General features: G+C 46.6%; 1 protein-coding gene across 1 annotated transcript; it reads left to right on the forward strand.

The window, feature by feature from the left end:
• Positions 1 to 517: 517 nt before the first annotated feature.
• On the forward strand, positions 518 to 23880 carry GJA3 (gap junction protein alpha 3). The gene is made up of 2 exons (XM_030812515.1): positions 518 to 678; positions 18870 to 23880. Exon 2 carries the CDS (start codon positions 18887 to 18889, stop codon positions 20186 to 20188), a length of 1302 nt encoding a protein of 433 aa, XP_030668375.1. The 5' UTR covers positions 518 to 678; positions 18870 to 18886; the 3' UTR covers positions 20189 to 23880.
• The last annotated feature ends 232 nt before the right edge of the window (positions 23881 to 24112 follow it).

A 24112-nucleotide genomic window follows, 5' to 3' on the forward strand; every position in this document is an offset into this window, starting at 1 on the left:
TCAGCCGTCCGGAACCCGCGTCCCCAGGCGGCTGCAGGCGGGCGAGACCTAGGTGCCCGACGCCCACGCGCCTCCGGCTGTGGGAGCGCCCGGAGAGCAGCTACCTCGCTGGGCCTGCGAAGCCCAGGACAGGCGCGAGCGGGGCGCGGGCTGGCGCATCTGCATGCGGTGGGCGCCCCCCAAGCGGGTCGGGCCCGCCCCAAGAGCCTTCGGCTTTCCTCTCACGTCCCGCGCGGGCGTGCCCCGGAGTGTGTGGGCGACAGGGAAGAGCCCCCGCGTCCACATCCCGAGGGCCCGCGCAGGTGCGGGATGCGGATGCAGGCGCTAGGCATGGGTGTGCGCGCGTGCTAGGATGTGGAATGCGGACGCGGGGGAGTGCTGTGGCTGCGCGGACAGGGTAGGGATGCGGGGGCGGTAGGTGTGCGCGCTGGGAAGCGCGCGGGGCGGGGCTGTTCGGAGGCGGCGGGGGCGTGGCGCGGCGTCCTGGGCTGCAGCGTGGGGGCGCCGGGCGCAGCGGACACTGGGGCTGCAGGGATGGCGTCCAGGGCGGGGAGGTCGGGCCCTGGCGCGGGGCGCACGCGTGAAGCGGCACCGCACGTGTGAAAGGAATTCTTTTCAGAGCGGCCGGGAGCCCTGCTCGGGAGGAACGCACCCGGGTCGCCGCCGCGGCAGAGCGGGGTAAGGCGGGCCGGGCGCCCCGGAGGCCAGGCGCAGGGGCCGAGGGCAGCGCGGGGCGGGGACGGGCGGGTTGGCGGTGCAGCGGAGCTCCCGGGCGAGCCCAGCGGGCTGGGAAGCCGAGCCCCGGCACTTGTGCGGCTCCCAGCCCCCTAGGATTCTTTCAAGATTCTTCAAAAAGTTTTGGGGAGCTCGGGAAATTTGTGAGAAACTTTTGGAATAATTGATCCTCCTCCTTTGTTCCTGGAGGTCTGGAGAGCAGCGCCTGGTTTGGCTTCCCTTGATGGACAGTCCAAGGCCGAGTTTAAGTTGTTTTCCTGGGGTTGTTTTCCCCCTCGGGTGGAGGAAGCCGGGTTGTCCCGGACCGTCAGGCTGTAGGGCTCCTAGCGATACTGAAATGCTTGAAAACTCTAAGCAGCTGTCACCGCGCCAGCTAACGGCGCGCACCCAGCCGTCCGCGGGCATTCAGCATCGCCGTGCTCCCAAAGTCCTGTTGGGATTGTTTAGAAACAAGGTTAGCTCGCCTACATTCTTTTCAGAAACTTTTTAAAACTTTTTATTTTTAAGAAACACTGTAGCTATTAATGCCACGACCAAATTTCTCGACCTGTATGTTTGTTATGATGTGTTCAAGTATAAAGAATTTGCAGAGGAGTGGAAAAGCACCGTCCGAGCCCCTTCCCGTAGGAGACTTGAGAAAACCAACGGCAGTGACGCGGCTGCATTTGCTTTGTTGCCGACTCCTCACTAGTGAGCAAAATTCATCCTATCATGTAGAGTTCTTGGTTCGTGAATATGTGACTGCAACTTTAGAACTCCAGTTTTTATTTTATCAAGATGTGTCCAAAACATGCCATTTAAAAACGATTCTATACAAACAGCTGACAAGCGAATTATGGCTCTCATCACCCAGGAATTCAAAACCATGGTGATTTATGATGTGTGCATCACTTCACTGGCGGTCCATCCATGTGCAAGACAAACATTAAAAGATTAAAGAGGAAAAAAGAGGGATTTATTTTCCAAATATCAGTGTGTTCAAGGTAAACATCAGCTAGTTTGGCACAGATTCCACCTGCTCAGCAGTTTGGTTCATACTGAGATAAGCATCTCATAAGGGCAATGCATGTGTTGCTGTAGTGGAAAGTAATTCACGAAACGGTACTATAACAAATCAGACAATACTGTTTCTTAACCAGGAACCGTTAACTGGCTGAAAGCCGTCTTAAAAAAATGGCGGGTAACGAAATTTTTTGCCAATAAGGAAAATATTTTTGACCCAGTTTTCTTGAATGTTGCTTACATTTTAACTTATTATATTCATTTCTCTTGGCTAAAATAACGTGTACACACTACATTTGAATGAAAAGTTATATACGTTTATCGCAGCCTTTTTTTTTTTTTTTTTTTTTTTTGAGATGGAGTCTCGCTCTGTCACCCAGGCTGGAGTGCAGTGGTGCGATCTGGGCTCACTGCAACTTCCCGAGTAGCTGGGACTGCAGGCGCCTACCACCATGCCTTCTTCCTCCCTCCGCTGGATGGTAGCTATTCCCAGTACTATGTAGTACTTATATTTTGATCTGTTTTTTGCCACTCTGCCTCTCTCATAGATTGCAAATGAATCTCCTGAGATTGAGGACAGAATCTTAATTGTTTTGCTGTCTTCAGTGTGTGGCACAGTGCCACACACAATAGGTAATAATGTTTTATAATAATGTTTACTGAATTGAGGAGGGAAAAAATCCAATACATGTGACAACAGCATATATGTCTCTAAAAAACAGTATGTTTTTGCAATTTCTGTATAATGCTTAAAGGTAATAAAAGAATAATAAAGTTTCATCTTAATTTTCATTCCTACAGTGGTGGAAAATTCGTCATGATAACTAGGTTGGTACTCTACTGCTTGCTTTTTTTCTTTTTCTTTTTCTTTCTTTTTTTTTTTTTTTTTTTTGAGATAGAGTTTCGCCGTTGTCCAGGCTGGAGTGCAATGGCACAATGGCACAGTCTTGGCTCATTGCAACTTCCGCCTTCCAGTTGAAGCGATTCTCCTTCCTCAGCCTCACTTGTAGCTGGGATTACAGGCATGTGCCACTACGCCTGGCTAATTTTTGTATTTTTAGTAGAGACACAGTTTCACCATGTTGGACAGGCTGGTCTCAAACTCCTGACCTCAGGTGATCCACCCGCCTCGGCCTCCCAAAGTGCTGGAATTACAGGCGTGAGCCACTGAGCCCGGCCTACTGCTTGCTTTTTTAAAACTCCTTTACATCTCCAAAAGTAATGGTTGATGTGAATAGTTTCCTCACTCTTATGTGTTTTATTTAATTTGAAGAATTGGTTTGCTTTAAATTTACTGTTAACAAACTAATGATACTAGATATAAAAATTATTTAGCTTTTTACATTTAGACCACCTGATTATCTCCATGGATTATTGCTTATTTATTCCTGAAACTCCATTTCCTGTTGATTTTAAAATGAATCTTTTATTCTAGAACATAGAAGCAGTTTCTGGTTATATATCAGTAGAAGTAGATTTGAGTAAGAAAAGTGAAATCATACTAATACTATAGAAATTATTTCTCCAAAAAAATAGAAAATATATTGACAGATGTAATTTTTATCAGTAATATCAGTGGAATAATAAAATACCATAATTATCAGGTTGTGGGATTTTGTTCACTAAGCAAGAGTAAAAGTATCTGAATTTACTTTAAAAAGATAATTCTGGCTGGGTGTGGTGGCTCATGCCTATAATCCCAGCACTTTTTGGGAGGCTGAGGCAGGAGGATCTCTTGAGCCCAGGAGTTTGAGACCAGCCCAGGCAATATAGTGAGATACAGTCACTCCAAAATATTTTTTATAAAATTAGCCGAGTGTGGTGGTACAAACCTATAGTCCCAGCTACTCAGGAGGCTGAGGCAGGAGGATCATTTGAGCCCAAGAGATTGAGGCTGCAGTAAGCCATAAGTGTGACAGAAAAAAAAAAAGATAATTCAAATTTGTGATGAAGTAATTGGGCTGTCCTTAGCATATCAGTAATATTTAACCATTTTTATAAAAGATAAAAATGCCCCCCTTGAGACAGTCTGGAGTGGAAGAAAAAAGTGAAAGCTTAAAATGTACTTCAGCCCACGTTTCTAAACATATGTATTCCAGTATGTTAGAATATAATAAAATGCAAAAGGCATGTAATGCATAGTGTCATAAGCTGAACAGTCTGCCCGCTGCATCGCCCATGAAGTGGTGTGGGAGGGGAAGGGAAGTTGGGCCAGGAGTTGGAGGTTGGGCACTTCTGTGCTGGTGTCAGCACTGTGGGCTGTGCAACTTTAGGCAAGTCTCAGGACCCTCTCTGAGCCGCCATTTCCCAGTTTGTAAAATAAGGAGCATAAACTAGACCGCTTCTAAGGTTAATCCCATGCCAAAATGCTAAGATTCCGTATTTCTTCTGTGGATAATGAGTAAGGTTCCTGAAGGATGTCATTTGGATTTATACGAGGAAATTGCCTTTTAACTGACCGCACTGTGTTTATGAGGTCAGTGTTTGGTCTTCTGTTCAGATGTCATGACTTGTGTTTTAGACATGACAAAAGCCTGTTCCGATCGCTGCTATGCTGAAGCACCCCTGTAACTTTCTCAATTACTTACCCTTGCCCCAAGCCACCCCTCAGAAAGTGGGGTACTGGGGAGTTCAATTTAACCTTAAGGAAGTCACTTTTTTTCATTATTCAATTTTTAAAACTTTGAGGACTAAAACATTGAAGGAAATACATTAACACATCACTAAAATGTCTAAATAAATGTTTGGATAAGTAAATAATTTCAGTGGGATTCTTAAATGGTTCACAGAAGTTATTAAAACTTACAATGCCCTGGCCGGGCGCAGTGGCTCACGCCTGTAATCCCAGCACTTTGGGAGGCCGAGACGGGCGGATCATGAGGTCAGGAGATCGAGACCATCTTGGCTAACACGGTGAAACCCCGTTTCTACTAAAAATACAAAAAATTAGCCGGGCGTGTTGGCGGGTGCCTGTAGTCCCAGCTACTCGGGAGGCTGAGGCAGGAGAATGGCGTGAACCCGGGAGGCGGAGCTTGCAGTGAGCTGAGATCGCACCACGGCACTCCAACCTGGGGGACACAGCGAGACTCCGTCTCAAAAAAAAAAAAAAACTTACAATGCCCTTTAATAATTGGCAGAAGAAACCAGAGGGCTCCACTGGGAGATGGAGCTGGGAGGTCTCTGGAGGGTTGAAAGGAGCACCAGTGGGGCGTGAACAGTCTTGGCAGGCAGTTGTTTCTAATTACGCTGCAACTCTCTGCATTTTCCTGTCAATTGAATTGAAACTAAACCAGCTGTTAATTTTCTAGCTTAATGTTAGAACTCCTTGTGGAAATGGTGCTTTGGTGCTGATTTCTAGAGGGAATATTTATTTTATTCAAGTATTTCAAGAAGAAAGACTGTAGATAGTATATTTTAAATTTTGCCATTCTCGAGTATAAAATATTGAAGACAATTTTTTTAATTAACACAGCTGTTTTAATTACTTCCAGTTTAAAATTAGCTCTCACTATGGCCAGGTTTGGTGGCTTATGCCTATGATCTCAACACTTTGGGAGGCCAGGGTGCACAGATCACCTGAGGTCAGGAGTTCAAGACCAGCCTGGCCAACATGGTGAAACCAGAAATATTTTTGTATTTTCTACCAAAAATACAAAAACTGGGTAGGTGTGGTGACACACTCCTGTAATCCCAGCTACTTGGGAGGATGAGGCCCGAGAATTGCTTGAACCTAGGAGGCAGAGGTTGTAGTGAGCCAAGGTCATGCCACTGCACTCCAGCCAGGGAGTGCAGTGAGACTCTGTCATAAAATAAAATAAAATGCCCTCACTAAGATTTTAAGTTATAATAGGTAAAAAAAGATTAGTTCCTCCCTTTGACTAGAGATGAAAACTGTTCACCATATTTACTTTAGCCAAATAAAGATTTAAGAGCATATGACTTTTCAGGTATGCATAAAAGATTGAAATCCCCACATGAAAGATAAAATAAGAGAAATAATAATACATAGATGGCAGACACTGTTGTACATGCTTTCCATACACTCTTATTTCATAAGTACATTTAAAATATAAAAATGTATAATCCTAGCAATGACTTAGAACTATTAAAGAAGTTGAAAAATTAAATTTATAATATTCCTAAATCAGTTGGCTCTGGATGAGAGTAATGTTTCCTGCTACAGCATTAGATTATTGAAACATTAAGAATAGAACCCATGTATCTCTGCATGTAAATTAGAGATGGAAACCCCTGGAACTATACAATAACCACATAACTTTGAGATAAAGGATACTCTTAAATTGTGAATGTATTTTATAGTAATGCCAACAAATACTAAAATCTTTATTATCTATTGAAAAGATCTATAGGACTCCTATAGATTTATTCTATATATTATGAATATGGCATACAAAATAGGACAAGGGAGAAAATAAAATAACCTGTCATTTTTAAAAGCATATCAAAGTTGGTTCATTAACAAAAGATAAACTAGCAAGACTAATATTTTTAAATCCCCAAATAAACAATATTTGGAACCAAACAAAGGAATTTGACTACAAACACCATAGAGTTTCAAAATCATAAGAAAATGCCATGAATAATTTTATGCCAACAAATTTGAAACATAAAGTGGAAAATTTTCTAAAAAATGTAAGTGACCAAATTTGACTTAGTAAACAGTAAACCTACATATGTTAGTAACAGTTAATGAAATTAAATTTGTAATTAAGTCTTCCCTTCTACCCCCCTAAAAAAAAAGACATTAGTCCCAAACTCTTCTATAGGAGATTCTTATATGAGCTTATTCAGATTATTTTAAAATTTTCAGGTTAAAATAACTTTCATACCAAAATCTGATGATAGGACAGAAAAGCTGAAACCAGTCTTAAATATGAACATATAAGAATCCAAAATAAAGTAGTAGCAAATTGAATGTGCTAGGATATTAAAAATAAAATCATTGATAGGCATGGTGGCTCACACTTGTAATCCCAGCACTTTGGGAGTCTGAGGCAGGAGGATGGCTTGAGGCCAGGAGTTTGAGACCAGCCCTGGCAATATAATGAGACCCCATCTTCACAAAATAAAAATGAAAATAAAAATTAGTCGGTCATGGTGGTGCTTGCCGGTAGTCTCAGCTACCTGGGAAACTGAGGCAGGAGGATTGCTTGAGCCCAGTAGTTCAAAGTTACAGTGAGCTGTAATCATGCCACTGTATTCCATCCTGAGTAGACAGAGCAAGGCCTTGTCTCAAAAAAGTAAGGTAATTAAATCATAACAAAGAGGACTTACCCTCTTTAGTGATTAACATCTAAAAACTCACAATAGATGGAGGAAAAAAGTGTTGCATTACATCCAGTAGTCATTCATAGTTTAAAAAATAAAAACAGAACAAACCTTTTAGCAAAGAAAGACTGGAAGGAAATGTCTTTAGTCTGATAAAAATTAAAACATCGTGCTCAATGATAAAACTTTAAAAGCATTTGTATTAAAGTCAGAAACAAGAAAAGATGTTACCACACCATATTATGCTAGAAGTCCTGGCCAGCAAAGGGAAAACAAGAAAAAGAAACAACAGGAATTAGAATTAGGAAAGGAAGAGACAAATTTATCTTTAAGAGTAGATTATTCCTATGTCCACACAGAAAATCCAAAATAATCTATTAGAACTAGAAAAGCCTTTGTAGAAGGTTGCTGGATACAATATCAATATACAAAAAGAATGTTCCTAAGTACTAATAACAATCAACCAGAAAATTTTAAAAACTCTTCAGAACAACTGTAAAGAAGTATTGAGGGATAAATCTAACAGATGTGTAAGACCTTCAGGGACAGCATCCTAAGGCTCAGGGCATTAAAGAAGTGTCACAGCAGTGGAGCCATTGCACTTGCTAGTGGGAAACGAGTGTACAGAAGGAAATCTGATTCATCTCTAAACTTAATGCATTTCCAATCCAAACCCTATCTTGGATTTTTGTCGGTCTTGGAAAACTATACCTAAGTTTCCTGTGTTAGAAGTAAAAAGCCAAAAATTGTCGAAAGACACATTTGGAGAACAAGGTTGGGGGACTTGTCCTACCAGATACCAAGTGCTGTATATCTAGAACTGTTGCCATTGGGTGTCCTGCTGGTGTGGTTAACAGGGGTAGCCTTCTGTCATTTTCTTCCGGAGATGAAAACTAATATCATGTTCTCTCAGTGTGAAACTTCAGAGATTCAGGATTTCCCTCTTTCATGCTGGTCTGTGTGATTGAACTGTGGCACTAAATTATAAGTGACACTAAACCAGCTTTTAAAGGCCTGCTTTTCTTTTTTATTTATTTATTTATTTATTATTATTATACTTTAAGTTCTAGGGTACATGTGCACAATGTGCAGGTTTGTTACATATATATACATGTGCCACGTTGGTGTGCTGCACCTGTTAACTTGTCATAGGTATATCTCCTAATGCTATCCCTTCCCCCTCCCGCCACCCCACAACAGGCCCCAGTGTGTGATGTTCCCCACCCTGTGTCCAAGTGTTCTCATTGTTCCATTCTCACCTATGAGTGAGAACATGCGGTGTTTGGTTTTCTGTCCTTGCAATAGTTTGCTCAGAATGATGGTTTCTAGCTTCATCCATGTCCCTACAAGGGACATGAACTCATCCCTTTTTATGGCTGCATAGTATTCCATGGTGTATATGTGCCACATTTTCTTAATCCAGTCTATCATTGATAGACATTTGGGTTGGTTCCAAGTCTTTGCTATTGTGAATAGTGCCGCAATAAACATACGTGTGCTTGTGTCTTTATAGCAGCATGATTTATAATCTAAAGACCTGCTTTTCATCTTGCTTGAACAGTGCTAAATGTTGAAGTCAGCCATATAGAGTACAAGAAAAGGCCTTTTGTTCCTTTTGTTATTTTGACAAGTTTGTTTTGAATTCTATCTTTTTTAAAAAGTCAGATCAGAGCTATGAAAAGGGTGGGACAATGTACCAAACACCATAGGCGAGGTCTTGTGGCATCTGGAAATTATAGTCTTTAGGTGCAAAAGTTTGAAATAGGCAAGGAATGAAAGAGGCTAATGGAAGACAGTCTTTCCAGCGGCTGAAAAGATGACTAGCTAGATAAGCCCATTTTCATCGTATAATATTTGTAACTAGTTCAGCCCACCATGCCCTCTTAGAAATGTGCTTAAACCAGGGATGCAAAAATGAGCATCTGAACCACCATTGCCCTGTACCAAACCCTCACAGACATTACTAGTTAAACATAGAACTCTTTCTGGGTAAGCCTACTTGTGACCCTCAAAATCCTACTCATCAGTGTTCCAGGCAATCACAAACACTTAATACAAAATTAGTTTAGCTAGCTTTACTCCATATTATATTACCTCTAATTTGTAAACCAAGTAACAGTGTTGTAAATTGTCAGTATAGACTAGGCATGGTAGCTCTCATCTGTACCAGCACTTTGGGAGACCAAGGCAGGCAGATCACCTGAGGTCAGGAGTTCCAGCCCAGCTTGGTCAACAGACAAAACCCTGTCTCTACTAAAAATACAAAAATTAGCCGGGTGTGATGGTGGGTGCCTGTAGTCCCAGCTACTCATGAGGCTGAGGCACAAGAATCGCCTGAACCCACAAGACAGGTTGCAGTGAGCCAAGATTGTACCACTGCACTCCAGCCTGGGCAACAGAGCGAGACCCTGGCACAAAAAAAAAAAAAAATTTTTTTAATTGTCAGTATGATGTTATGAGAGGGAATCAAGTATGGTACAAATTATACCTTTTGACTGTGACTGTATTCCAGAGTCTTAACTAAAACTTGCGCTTGGTGGTGATCAGCTCCTCTGCAGGTGCCCCTCCCGTCTGTGCTCACCCTCTGGATGCTGTTAGACTCCTGGGCTTTATTGTCACCCCCGTTTCCTCCTCCCTGGCCCTTCAGTGATCTAAATCCAGGGCCACTTGGTGACACCTCCCAGATGTGCACCTCCAGCCTCCACACTCACACATCTCAGGCATTTTAAACTTAACATGTCCGAGACAATTCATGATCGCCATGTTCTTCCCCAAACCTGGACCTCCTCTGGTCTCCCCATCTTGGTAAAAGGCAGTTCCATTCCTCCAGTTCCGAGCACCAGCGGTGCCCTCCCCACACCAGCCCAGGGGCATGCGGGCCTTTTCTCACACCTCGACTGCTCACATCATTTTTCTGGATTGTGTCCAGCCTCCTTCTTGGATGCCGTGTATTTGCCCCTGCCCCCATAGACTGTCCTAGGGTGGCCCTGTGAGCATGGCTACTCTTCTGTTCCATCCCTCCAGTACTTTCCCAGCGCACTGAAGGGAGAGCCCGGGTTCTCTTCCCATCTGCTGTGGCCTGTCTGCCTCCCCTGCCTCAGCTTGCCGAGCTCAAGTAATCCCATCCTCTCTGTCCCTTGAGCCCATGAGGGATGCCCCTAACTGAGAGCCCCTTCTGGCCTGGATCACTCTGCCCTCATACCTGAGGCCCCCATGTCCTGGAGCCCCAGTCTGCTCTGGCCTGTGCACCCCCACTGATGCTCCTCCGCAGCTTTCCGCTTCTCCAGGGCATCAGGGGGTCTGACACATGGAACTTCTCTCATGTTGCGTGACTTCCCACCAGCATGGGGGCTGCACTGGGACAGGAGCCCCTGTGTTTTGTTCCATGCCATCCTGGGGCTGGAGATGTCCCTTTGGGGAGCAGGCCTCAGCAGCCCTTGTTGACCGCCTGCATCTCCTGTACCTGCAGAGGAATGGGTTGTGGGGTTGGGGGGCAGGAGCTGATCTCTTCCACATCCTCTCCAGTCCTTGCTATCAAGCTTCCTTATCTCCTGGAGGGCTGAGTCCTGCTCTTGCCTGAGGAGGTGACCTCCTCATTGACCCCACTGACAAGAGTCTTGTCAGCACTCTGGAGACCTTCTGCCCACGCCTGCCCTCACTGACTGCCTCCTGGCCTGAAGGAGCCACCTTGCTCCCGCCCCACCCTCCCTCCAACACCCTCCTCCCTCTCTGATGTCCACCACCCACACCGCCCCATCTGGGGTACCTCTGCTGGGCCCTGGGCCCCACTTTTGTTGCCCATGCTCTCTCCTTCCCTGATGTTCTTGATGTACTGAGAACAGATGGAAGCCGATGGCACCCCCCATCTGCACTGCATTGACCCCTCCCCCAGGACAGGACACTTGAGGACCACAGTGGTCTCCTGCCTTCCTGTGAGGTGGACAGGCCTTTCCCCACTCCATCCTTTGGGCCCTCTGAAGGGCACTGACGCAGAGTCACCCCTGCCTCAGAGGCCCCAGCTGAGCACCGCGGGCCCTGGCTCTCCAGCCTCACCCATCGGAGGCAAGTGGCTGTCACAGCTGTGCCAGGCTCTGCGGGGCCTCAGGGGGCCTTTGCGCTCCAGCCCTGCCTGGGATCGCATCGAGGGTCCCACATTGTCTTGAGAGGTGGGAGGTCACTGCCTGTATTCCCGAGGTCAGAATTTTCTAAATGAACTTTCTCAGAAGACTAAGGGAAAACAGAACAGAGTTAAAAGGATAAAACAACTTCAAAGCACACCTTCCAAAAACCTAACACAATCTAAGCCTGTGGCCTTCTCTGGGGATGCTCGTCAGGCACAGACCGAGGGCGCCTTCCCCCACACTGTCCGGGATGTGGTCCTCCCGGCCCAGTCTTAGTCCCCACGCTGCCAGACCACCTTCACATACACACACACACACACACACACACACACCCCCAGGAGCAGTGGTCTCCTGCCTGCCTCTTATCTCTGTTCTTTGCTCCGTGGTCCTGCCTGAGAGGGAAAGCTGCAGTGCAGACCCTCTTCCTGACCCCTCCAGCCCCATGCCGCCAGCTGCCTCCTGATTGTCTTCGTTCCTGTCTCCACCACTGCTTTCACAGCCACCCCCTCGCCTTTCTTCCAGCTCAGGTCAGCACTTGCCCCAACTTCCTCCTCTTTAAACGGTGCCATCATTTTCCCAGTCACCAGGCTTAGCCTCTGGTTCATAGCTTTTTTATTCCCTGACTCTAGTCAGACGCTGCGTTCTGCTTTATTTTTGTCTTCAGAATGTGTCTCTTTGCTGTCCCTTCTTTTTTCCATTCGCCTGCCTGTCACCCAGCCCAGACCTTGGACACTCACTCCGAGATTACCACGCTCTTCCTGAGGCCCTGCCTCATTCGTGAAGAGCACTTCCAGCCTGTCGCTCCCTCTCAACATTGTTGAGGGGCTCTCACTCTTTCATCCATCTGTCCCGCAAGTGTGTATCGAATGTCTGCTATGTGCAGAGTATGGCCACAGCCTGGCTCTGCTGTGCAGAAGCCGCCTTTTAAAATCACTGCTTCCAACCCACAATCCCTGTTCCCACCTTCATGGAAACATTGCTCTCTTCTGGAAATGCATTCCCTTCTCCCACCTCTTATCCAAAACTGCAGCTCCTAATCCGAGCTGAGATCCCACTTTTCCGGGACTGCCCATTTTATTATGATACGAATATTCCTTTTCTCTGAAATCCCCTTGCATGTATATATTATGTAGCTCCCTAATGTGCTGAATTTTTCCATCTCCACAAATAGATTTTTAACATAGAAACTATTCCTTAAACTATTTCTTTCTCTTTTTTTTAAGAGACAAGGTCTTGCTCTGTTACTCAGACTGGAACGCAGTGGCACAATCACGGCTCACTACAGCCTCAACTTCCCTGGCTCAATTGATCCTCGCACCACAGCCCCCCACATAGCTGGGACTATAGACATGCACCACCACACTCAGCTAATTTTTTGTACAGAGGAAGTATCACTATGTTGCCCAGGCTGCCCCTGAACTCCTGGGCTCAAGAGATCCTCCTGCTTGGCCTCCCAAAGTGCAGAGATTACAGGTGTGAGCTACTGCACCGAGATCATTCCTTAAACTTCTTGTGTGGCCAACAAAACCTGTGGCCCAGAATTGAGAGCAAGACTGTCACTGAGGAAATAGCCATTGATTTATCTGAGGGAAAACGCAATGGATCTTGAAGGCCAAGGGGAAAACAATTTACCGTTGAAAGGAAAATGTGGCCGGGCGCGGTGGCTCACGCTTGTAATCCCAGCACTTTGGGAGGCCGAGGCGGGAGGATCACGAGGTCAGGAGATCGAGACCACGGTGAAACCCCGTCTCTACTAAAAATACAAAAATTTAGCCGGGCGTGGTGGCGGGCGCCTGTAGTCCCAGCTACTCGGAGAGGCTGAGGCAGGAGAATGGCGTGAACCCAGGAGGCGGAGCTTGCAGTGAGCCAAGATTGCGCCACTGCACTCCAGCCTGGGCGACAGAGCGAGACTCCGTCTCAAAAAAAAAAAAAAAAGGAAGGAAAATGTAACTTTTCAAAGACTATGGAAGCAGCGTCATAAATTTTGAAACATAAGACCTGTTTGTTATTCAGATGGTTAAGAATCAAGGTTTTCACTGAGACAGAACCAAAAAGATTAAGGGCCATCTCATGAGAGATCATAAACACCCTGCCACCCAGTGCTGTGTAACCCACCCCCACAGTTTTCAGGTCAGTTCTCTAAAAAGGGCTCAACAACGTGGGCTGTGGTATTCTGTCATTAGGTCGCATGCACCTTGCAAGGTTAAGCGATCACACCGGGGGGGCCTCCCCGTGGGTGTTGAGCGAAAGCCCGTCTTTTCCTCTGCCCAGCCGTGCTCAGGACACATGGTTCAGCAGCGCCTTGCCTGACCTCAGCCTCCTTCAATCCTGGCATACCTTCTCTCATCCTCTGTCTGTACTTAGCACAGAAGAGTCTTTCTGTGACACATGTGCAAGTCTCTGCTGATTTCACTATCTAGTGATATTAGGAATATGATTACAAAGTGATACCAGGCTGGGTGCGGTGGCTCACACCTGTAATCCCAGCACTGTGGGAGGCCAAGGTGGGCGGATCACTTGAGGCCAGGAGTTCCAGACCAGCCTGGGCAACATCGCAAGACCTCGTCTCTACAAAAAAATTAAAATTAGCCCCGCATGGTGGTGCACGCCTGTAGTCCCAGCTACTTGGTAGGCTGAGGTGGGAGAATCACCTGAGCTCTGGGAATTTGAGGCTGCAGTGAGCTATGATCCGTGCCACTGCACCTTAGCCTGGGTGACAGAGTGAGACTCTGTCTCAAAAAAAGAAAAAAAACATAGTATTGGTAAAATGCCTCCAGAGCATCTGCATGTCATCCAGAGCCAACTAAAGTCTGACGGTGAAGGGAGGTGGATACTACATCTGCTGGGGAGGCTTCCACGCAGGTCTGATTAGGATCCAGTTGTCAGTCTCCCAGAAAGATTGTCTGTCTTCTGGTTAAATTTTCATTTATTCATGCATGTGTTTTACAAAACAAAACCCAAACTGTGAAGTGTAGTCGTGAGGCTCAGGTGAGTGATGGGGACACAGACAGCCTTGCCCTTGCTCACTTAGAGTCTGTTGGAGAAACTGCTTTCTCCAAACACTGCGCTTGATATGGGAGATTGCCAGGCAGGAAGATGGAATCCACTCTAAACTCTCGGTGATCCCATAGTCATTATCCTCTGACATTGGGCTAAGCGTGCAAAGTGTATTGTATCTGTTTGTGTGCTTACTACAGACACGATTAAAGCAATGAACGGAGTAGAAACCACAATGAAACAACAATGAAAAAGGAGTCAGCTGATTTTTTCAAAAGCTACAACTGCGAAAAATGAAAGCTATGGTCATTTATCTTTTATGATGAGCAATGTGATATGTTGTCATAGAAAATGCAGAGAACTGTGAAAAGAAAAATCACCCCATTCTCAGAAGCACCACTGTTAACATTTCAGTATCATTCTTCCTTTTCCTGTGTCCATGTAAGAGAGTGTATAAAATAGCTGGTATCAGACTGTTGTGTTGTCCTAAGTTCTTGTCATTTATCATAGCATCAGTAATTTTTCATGTCATTAATGTTCTCAAAAATTACATTTAATGGCTACTTTATATTTTAGTAGTTATAAATGAACCATAGCTTTTCATTTTTACCAGGCTTTATTTCATAAAGCATTTAAGATAGTGTATCAGTTAGGGATTCTTTTTCACCCGCAAGCAACAGGAAACCTAATTGGAACAAATAAGATTCTCCCCTCACATAAGAAATCTGGAGGTGGCTGATGGGGCTGATTCGGCAGTTCCACAGTTCACAGCAGGTGCCCTACGACTCTTAACCAATCCTCCATGCTTATTGATTCATGCTTGCCAGGGGGCTGCCCAGCTCCAGCATCACATCTGTACTGTACGTGGAAAAGAAAGGGAAAGGACAGCACAAGTACCACCTGCCCTTTTCTTAGAAAACCAGAGCTTTCCCAGACATTCCCCAGCAGACATCTGACACCTCACTGGACAGAACTGCCTTTTTTATTCACCTCCAGCCACAAGGGAGGATGAAGAAGCAAACATTTCCCTTCCCAGTAACATTAGAGTCAGGCAAGAGAGAGAAGGATAGGAGTAGGAGCTGGGTTGGCCAGAGCACGGTGTCAGCCATGGCCAGCCAGCACTGCTCAGGGAACTGTTCATCCTCTATCAGACATTTGTTTCCAGTCATTCCTTATGGGTAACATCACAATATGCCATGCACACACATTTATCCAAGTCTCTGATTATTTCCTTAGTAGGATGTCCTGGAAGTAGAATTAGAGGTCAAAGGTATTGTTAGGTTCATGTCTCTCATTCTTTTCCAGAAAGATCCACACAGATCCCTGGTGTGCTACCACACGCAGTGCCTGAATGCAGGATGCTCCTGTTCGGGACACACTGTGTCATCCTGTCTCTGGGACACAGCCTTGGCCCCTGATGAGGCACAAGCAAGGGTCTGGCTAGTGGCTGGTCATCATTCTTGTAGGTTGCACTCAGAGGTCACAAGGCCCTTCCAAGGGCATATATTCCAGTGTTTTGCAGCCCCTGGGCCTAAAGGATCTGGAGCAGGCTGAGCCGCTGTGGTCAGCTTCCCCATCCTATCGTCTGGTTTACCATTTGAATAAGTAGTTACTTGTCCCCGTGTTTCTCAACAGGTGCACGATAGGCATTTGGGGTGGGACAGTTCTTTCCCATGAGGTCACCCCAAACACGGCAGAACATTTTGCCTCCACTGGCCCCACAGGGAAACGCCAGCAGCATTGTCCAGTCTGTGACGGGCAGCAGACCCCTCCCTCATGGTGCTCTGTGCCATCAGCCCTGTGTGGGGAGCCAGCCAGGCCCCTGTCCCAGCACCTTGTGTAGACTGCTTTTTAGCAAGAACTGCTGGAGCAAGTATGAGGCTGCTGGAAGGGGTATGAGCTACCCACAGCGGCCTCTCCTCGGCAGCCTCTGGAAAGCACATTACCCCGCTACTCTGCCTGTAGACAGGGAACAGGAAAGGATGCCCGTGCCAGCCTCGCCCTCAGAGCCAGGCCTAGGGGAAGGGCACAGGGGGCAGGTGTTCTCTAGAGCCCAGAGGCTGCTCTTGCCCAGGAAAGCTTGGCAGGTGGGGCTGTGGGAGGATGGAGGGAGCCTGCTGGAGCGGGGTGGGGAGGGGGATGTTGGGAAGAGGTGACAGCCATTAAACTAGGGCATGGCAAAGGGGAGAGAGAACCCAGGGCACCGGTGTAGGCCTGAGGTGGCCACCCCTGAGGGGACTGTGTAGGCAAGGGGCAGGTCAGCAGGCAGTGGCTGGACGGGGCGGGGCTTTAGGTTGGAGAAACAGCATGTACAGAGGCCTAAAGGTGGAGTTTCAGGCTTCAGCGTGTCTGGGCGCAGGTGCTGATGGGTCTTGCATGCTGTCTTGGTTTTGTCCTGTGCAGTGTCTGCCCAGACGCCTGGGCAGGTAGGGGCATAGATGCCATTGGGGGTCTGGTCCCAGCCCAGAGGGACACTTGGAGGAGAAGCAGGAAGTGACCTCAAACGGTTCCCAGACATCCTTCCTGGGGGTGACTGGGTGGTTTCAAGTGCGGTAATTAAGTTTATAAAGTAAAACATCCTACCTCCTTAGAACCCAAGAAAAGATGCCAGCCACAATGGGAGATGAGAGGCTGGGAGGATGCGTGAGTAGTCAGCTTTCTCTAAGAGCTCCAGGGGCCCAAGCAAAACGTTGAGAGTTTGTTCTAAGGGAGAGTTAACATTCGTCTGTTTTTTTAGATTGTTAATGAGTAGAGTTTTCTTTTGTTGATTTGCCTTTGAACCAATTCATAAAAATTAATATTTTAAAAAAAAATTTTTTTGAGATGGACTGTTGCTCTGTCATCCAGGCTGGAGTACAGTGGCATGATCTCAGCCCACTGCAGCCTCTGCCTTCCAGGTTCAAGCGATTCTCTGCCCTCAGCCTCCCAAGTAGCTGGGACTACAGGCACGCTCCACCATGCCTGGCTAATTTATGTATTATTAGTAGAGATGAGGTTTCACCATGTGGGCCAGGCTATTCTCAAACTCCTGACCTCAAGTGATCCTTCTGCCTTAGCCTCCCAAAGTGTTTGGATTACAGGCGTGAGCCACCGCGCCCAGCCTGAAATATTTTAAAATTGAAAATGACAAGTGTTTTCTTTGGTTCCACTGGAGACTGTGTCCTCACAGCTGAGACTGCTTTCCTCACTGCAAAGCATGGAGCTGTCTTTCTGTTTCCGTTCCCAGCATCCAGCCTGTTGGGGCAGCAGCGACACGGGATGCCATCTCATCTTCATCCTGTGTCTGTGGGCACTGCTGCTTTCTTGGCAGGCTGGCCGTCTCACCTCCCTCCATCCCTGTGTATGACCGTGGTCCCTGTTGTACACAGACTGAGAGAGGAAGCTACCTGCCTGGGGATGTTTACCTAACACTTGCTGAGTTGGGCCTGGGGGTGGGCCTGCAGCTGGTACCACCCCCTCCTTGGGCTGCCTTCTTTGGAGTCACACTTCTGGGGCAGGTGGGGCTGGTGAGCCCTGCCCAACACCCATGGGCACTCTGACCCAGAGGATCCATGCCATCTCCCACACTGGTTGGGCTCCACTCACTTGCACCCTGACTGAGTCTGGGCGTGCTGTTTCTACCCCCAGACATCTGGGTGTGCTGTTTCTACCCACAGACATCTGGGTACCCACGGGTGCTGTTGGGTGACGGCCACTGAAGGCCCAGCTCTGCTGAGCTGGCCCCTGGTTCTGACAGGATCCTCAAGCTTGGTTCATCCCAAGTGCTTCCTCTGCCCCCATCCAGCACCCCTCCAGCTCTGCCTAGAATCCAGTGTGGGCACTCGGTCAGGTGAGGTGATTTCAGGTGGTCGTCAGTGGATGCTGAATCATGTGTGAGAAGATCATTCCCTTATCAATTCTGTTTCTACCCTAATAGTGGCCTTGGAGAAGGGCTTGGTTTGATACTAGTCTGTTTAACACCTCTCCAATACTCCTCATCTTCCTCTTTGCAACAAAGAGAGTTTACACCCAGAGCTTTTGGCAAGCAATATCCCATAGAATGTATCAGCTTCATTGTCATCAAGGAATTTATTCCTTTTTAAAAAAGGGGAGTAAAGCTTTATTTCCTTACTTCCAAAATAAAGCTGACTGAGTTGGAATATATTTACTCTTAAAGCTACCATCCATTGAAGGTGTTAGTGCCAATTTTCCATTGACAGTAGTAATGTAAACTTTCCTAGTTTAGATAAATTTAAGCATAAAGAGTTGATGTGAAGACAGAAAAAGCAAATAGTAGAAGAGGTATCAGATTAACGTGGCAGAAGTTCTGAAGGTGGCATGGGCATGGGGATGGCAGCAATTTGGGAAGAGGTTGTTCCAATCCCACCTGAACAGAAAGGTCATGATTCAGAATTGGCCGAAGTGGCCGCAAAGTCCCAGAGATCCTGTAGGGTCAGCCTCAGGGAGAGGACTTGGGCAGTCTGGAGGCCAGCGGAGGCCATTTTCTCTTCTGGCTCTGGCTTCCTCCTCTCTGAAATGAAGAGTTTAACCCGTGGTTCCTCATGGACGCTTGCACTTGTGTAGTGCCTGCTCGCCCAGGTCCTGGGGAGCTGCGATGCCTGCCCTGTGGAGAAGCTGCCCATCAGCCCCATCCCAGTACCATCCAGGCCGCTGCCGCTGCCCATGGGTGCGGACCCGGCACTCAGCCGTTGCAGCCCGGTGTTCATGAGCATTTTCCTCTTACAGGTTAGGAATCTGAAGCAATGGGCGACTGGAGCTTTCTGGGAAGACTCTTAGAAAATGCACAGGAGCACTCCACGGTCATCGGCAAGGTTTGGCTGACCGTGCTGTTCATCTTCCGCATCTTGGTGCTGGGGGCCGCGGCGGAGGACGTGTGGGGCGATGAGCAGTCAGACTTCACCTGCAACACCCAGCAGCCGGGCTGCGAGAACGTCTGCTACGACAGGGCCTTCCCCATCTCCCACATCCGCTTCTGGGCGCTGCAGATCATCTTCGTGTCCACGCCCACCCTCATCTACCTGGGCCACGTGCTGCACATCGTGCGCATGGAAGAGAAGAAGAAAGAGAGGGAGGAGGAGGAGGAGCAGCTGAAGAGAGACAGCCCCAGCCCCAGGGAGCCGCCGCAGGACAATCCCTCGTCGCGGGAGGACCGCGGCAGGGTGCGCATGGCCGGGGCGCTGCTGCGGACCTACGTCTTCAACATCATCTTCAAGACGTTGTTCGAGGTGGGCTTCATCGCCGGCCAGTACTTTCTGTACGGCTTCGAGCTGAAGCCGCTCTACCGCTGCGACCGCTGGCCCTGCCCCAACACGGTGGACTGCTTCATCTCCAGGCCCACGGAGAAGACCATCTTCATCATCTTCATGCTGGCGGTGGCCTGCGCGTCCCTGCTGCTCAACGTGCTGGAGATCTACCACCTGGGCTGGAAGAAGCTCAAGCAGGGCGTGACCAGCCGCCTCGGCCCGGACGCCTCCGAGGCCCCGGTGGGGACGGCCGATCCCCCCTCTCTGTCCCCCAGCTCCCGGCCCCCCGCCGTTGCCATCGGGTTCCCGCCCTACTATACGCACGCCGCTGCGACCCTGGGACAGGCCCGTGCCGTGGGCTACCCCGGGGCGCCGCCGCCAGCGGCGGACTTCAAAATGCTAGCCCTGACCGAGGCGCGCGGAAAGGGCCAGTCCGCCAAGCTCTACAACGGCCACCACCACCTGCTGATGACTGAGCAGAACTGGGTCAACCAGGCGGCGGAGCAGCAGCCCCCGGCGCTCAAGGCCTACCCGGCAGCGTCCACGCCCGCAGCCCCCAGCCCCGTCGGCAGCAGCTCCCCGCCACTCGCGCACGAGGCCGAGGCAGGCGCGGCGCCCCTGCTGCTGGATGGGAGCGGCAGCAGTCTGGAGGGGAGCGCCCTGGCAGGGACCCCCGAGGAGGAGGAGCAGGCCGTGACCACCGCGGCCCAGATGCACCAGCCGCCCTTGCTCCTCGGAGACCCAGGTCGGGCCAGCAGGGCCAGCAGCGGGCGGGCCAGACCGGAGGACTTGGCCATCTAGTGCCCGGGTGCTTGCCTCCAGACAGCTGCGTAGTGATCTTCTTCTTAGAAACCAAAACCAAAGTGCACTTCCCACCAGCAGATAGAACCTGAAAGTGTGCGACTGGAGTCCCAGGAGGTGGACGATGGAGGAGAGATCAGGTTTCCGTGTTCAATGCTTGCTATTCTTAGCACTGTGAGTTACAGCGGGGATAACTCCCACTTTCTGAGTTTGGGGGTGGCGGGGACAAGGGTTGTGGGCCTCTAAGATCTTCACAGCAGCCCAGAAGTCTGGTCGCTGAGGGCTGTCTCTGGGGGTAACTGTTCTGTAGTGGTAAAGCAACAGGTATCCTGCAGTCCCTTCAGCTCCGGGGCAATTGGATTTGCTATTCTTAAGCTCTCCAGAGCCTCTGGGCAGCCCAGAGGGTCATAGAGGCACTTAGCTCTATCTCTGTTTGATACTTTTAACTTAGAGTTGGATTTCATTTGGGATATTTGCCAAACTGCACTAAAAAAAGATTTACAGCAAGTCTATGTAGTGTCATTTGAGTTTCCAAAATTGCATGTGAAGCACAGGATATCAAGCTTTAGGCTTCATGACAAGTGACAAAGAGCAGTTACCCTCCAGAGGCAGGCTCAGTGGGCAAGGGCCCCAGAGGTTGCTGGCAGAAGGCAGGTGGAGTTGCAGCCACACCTGAGGCCATTTTTAAACAGTTGAGGAAATTGACATAAAAGTGTGTCGGGTATGCCGTAGGTATTTATTTTCTAAATGATTATTTTGTGCTTTGAATGGTACAGCTATGCCTATTTTCTCCCACTTTCTTTCAGGAAAAATGAAAGAAAAATAGTGTTTTTCTTTCTTTAAATACTGTTAGAATGATTACTGACCAAGACAGTGCTAATTTGTCCTAATGCATGCTAGTAAAGATTTTAAACTTTCTTTTAAAAGAAATTCTTTAATTTCATGAGTCACCTAATTATAATGAGAATGTATTATATAAAACAAAAGCAGGGGAAAGTTTTAAGTACATTCAAATGGAAGTTCTGAAGATTTTGAATGGGAAGTGAAAAGTGAACTACTATTGCCCGGAAAATTATTTATACAGATGAATCTGTGACAATCTACACTTTAAAAAAGTACAGAATAAAACACTTCAAGCTTCCTAATCATTCTTTGTGGGCAGCCTGTTTGCTTTCTCCAGTGTAAATAATATGTGTCTGGGGATCCCTGCCTGGGGGCGGGCGCATGCTCATGCAGGCTGTATGCCCCATTCTCCCTCCACACCAGAGCTGTGCTGACAGGGAAGGCTATTTATGTGTGTGGGCATGGCTGGAAGATGGCAGAATTTTCTGTCCTGCACACACAGCTGTGGTATCTTGGTCACCATTTGTTTATAAAATGAATGATGGTCATGTTGAGCCTGTTTCTACTCACACTTTTCACCTCCAACTTCTACTGAGTATCATTAGCCCTTGTTCAGCAAGACCAATGTAATACATTTCTTTTTATAAATTAACTTCTCGATGATGCATTTGGGACCACACTCCAAACATACTTTCTGTTTTCTATCATAAAGGGTGCTCCACTAACAATCTGATGAAAGGAATGCAATTTCCAACTCTCAGATTCTTGCATGCAACTAGTTTTTCATGTCAGTCAAACACAAAGAATTTGTTAGTACATTCTGCTTGCTGTAGGATGCACTGGACAGGCTCCTAGGCTTGAAAAATGCTAACTTTTCCATACAGCTCCTCAGAGACTTTCTCAACCAGATTGAGAAAGACAGCAATTAGCCCTTTGGAAAACTGTGAGTGACTTTCTCACTTCTGTCCAGGCTGGTGCATAACTACAGCCATTCTAGATGCATAACTTCTCTCCAAAGTTAACTCATTACATGCAGTGTATGCCATAGGCCTAGGGCAGCAGGACTTAGTTCTCGTGAGTGATAAGGGCTGCTAGAAGATCCTAGTGTGAGAAGCATTCTGATAAAAAGCTTTGGCCATTTTAGAAAATGCAATAGCAATCATCCAAGAGCACAAGTACAGCTCAAGTACAAGTGGATGTGAATACTTGGTTCTTTAAGTTCTACCATAATAAATGTTCATAACGGTAACAAGCTTCTTGTTTACCCACAATTTGATTTTGAGTGGGGTTGGAGATGAGTATGAGAACTCAAATTGTATTTAGTTTTTACATTTTAAAATTGAATTTAGTCACAATCTGTTTATGGAAATGCCAGTATTGTACCACTGACCATGGTCTAGTGGACCCATTTAGAGTGGACAGGAGTGTAGAATTAGATTCACCTACTTGAAAATCACTAATCTATAAAGAAGTGAGGTTTTGCAGTAGAACAGTGCCTGTGGTGTTTTTTCAGGTTAGCATACTGATTTCAGTTCATGTAAGAAATGAAAGCATGTCTTACATCCTTTTGCTCTTTGAGATATCCGTGATTCTAAAGGCTGGGTCCTTCTCTCTCGGGCAGTGTGGAATTGTTCTCTACTCAACTAGTCCTTTAAGACATGGAAACATGCAATAAAAATAGAAATTGCCTCTCTCTGTGGGCAAGATTCCAGACCTTTTTTTTTCTAGCCTGGAGATTTCACTGAAACTATTTTACTCTTGATTTATTAGAAAGTTTTAAAAAAATCTCTAAGCCTATTTTAAAACTTAAATGCTACACCTATAGCATTTGAGTGTTATATTTACATACATGGTTTTTAAGCTGCTGTATACAATTACTTCTTATATCCCTGTTTTTATAAAATGTTAAACATCACTATAGTTACAGTACCAAAAAACATTTTTTAAATTCTAAAACTATTTCTTATATTATCACTCACTTTGTCCTTTTTAAACTTTTAATGGCTATTCTTGTATTTTTTAAATAAAATCGACACCAATAAATCCTTAAATTTACAAAAGAAAAATAGCAAGCCAGCATCTCTCTCATTTATCCTGGATTTCTTTGGCTCTGGACAAGTAAGTGGATAGATCATAGAATTCCTACACAAGAATACCTAGAATAATAACTATGAATATAATTTAAACATCACTTTACAGAAAATTAACCCAATAGGGTTTAGGTCTCCTTTCACCTTAGGCTTTTTAAAAAGTATTATTAACACTGTCTTTAATTATTTTGTATTACTGAATAAACTCCTTTTTTCTGAATTTTTTGAACTTCTGATATTTGTAACACTAATTCGTGAATCTCCACCAAAGTAAATACTTATAGAGAGTATTGCGTGATTTAAGAGAGTAAATGTGTTTTCCAAAGATGAATAGAGTCCTGCCACCATCACCACCCACCCCTACAAATTGAGGATATCCTAAATAACCTTTAATATAACATATGGACATTGGACATTTAAGGTCAGGGAAGGCACTTTTCTTCCTAATTTTATATTACAGTGCAAATCTTGGGTTGACTCACTCTAAGGTTTCTGACTGCCCAAAAGATTTTTTCCCCTTTACATTACAGAACATCAAAACAAGGCAAACAAGTTAGGGATTTGAATAACAGAGCAACAAACTGTTTCCAGAAAGTACCATATTTGAAGCTGTTTGGTGTGTAAATGTTCATTTAGCTCATATATTTACAAAACTCTTACTAAAACTTAATTTTTATGCCATAACAGTGTCTTTCCTGGATTACATTGTAACTGGAAGTAAACATTTTCTAAAATAATAAAAGTGGCCTTAAGTTTAAACCACTAGTTCTGCAGTTGGTTGTTTTCATTGGCAGAGTCCCTAAGCAGGTATTCAAAATCACACTTTTTGTTATCTTAGATATAATAAGGAGGAAGACCTTTTTTCCTAACAGAAGCAATTTGAGAAGTCACTGCAGGGGCCGTCCCCTCTCTCACAGGCTTTCCCCAGAGTAAAAACACACATTCTCGCCGGGCGCGGTGGCTCAAGCCTGTAATCCCAGCACTTTGGGAG

The sequence above is a fragment of the Nomascus leucogenys genome, chromosome 5, assembly GCF_006542625.1.
Source record: "Nomascus leucogenys isolate Asia chromosome 5, Asia_NLE_v1, whole genome shotgun sequence".
Lineage (NCBI taxonomy): Eukaryota > Metazoa > Chordata > Mammalia > Primates > Hylobatidae > Nomascus > Nomascus leucogenys.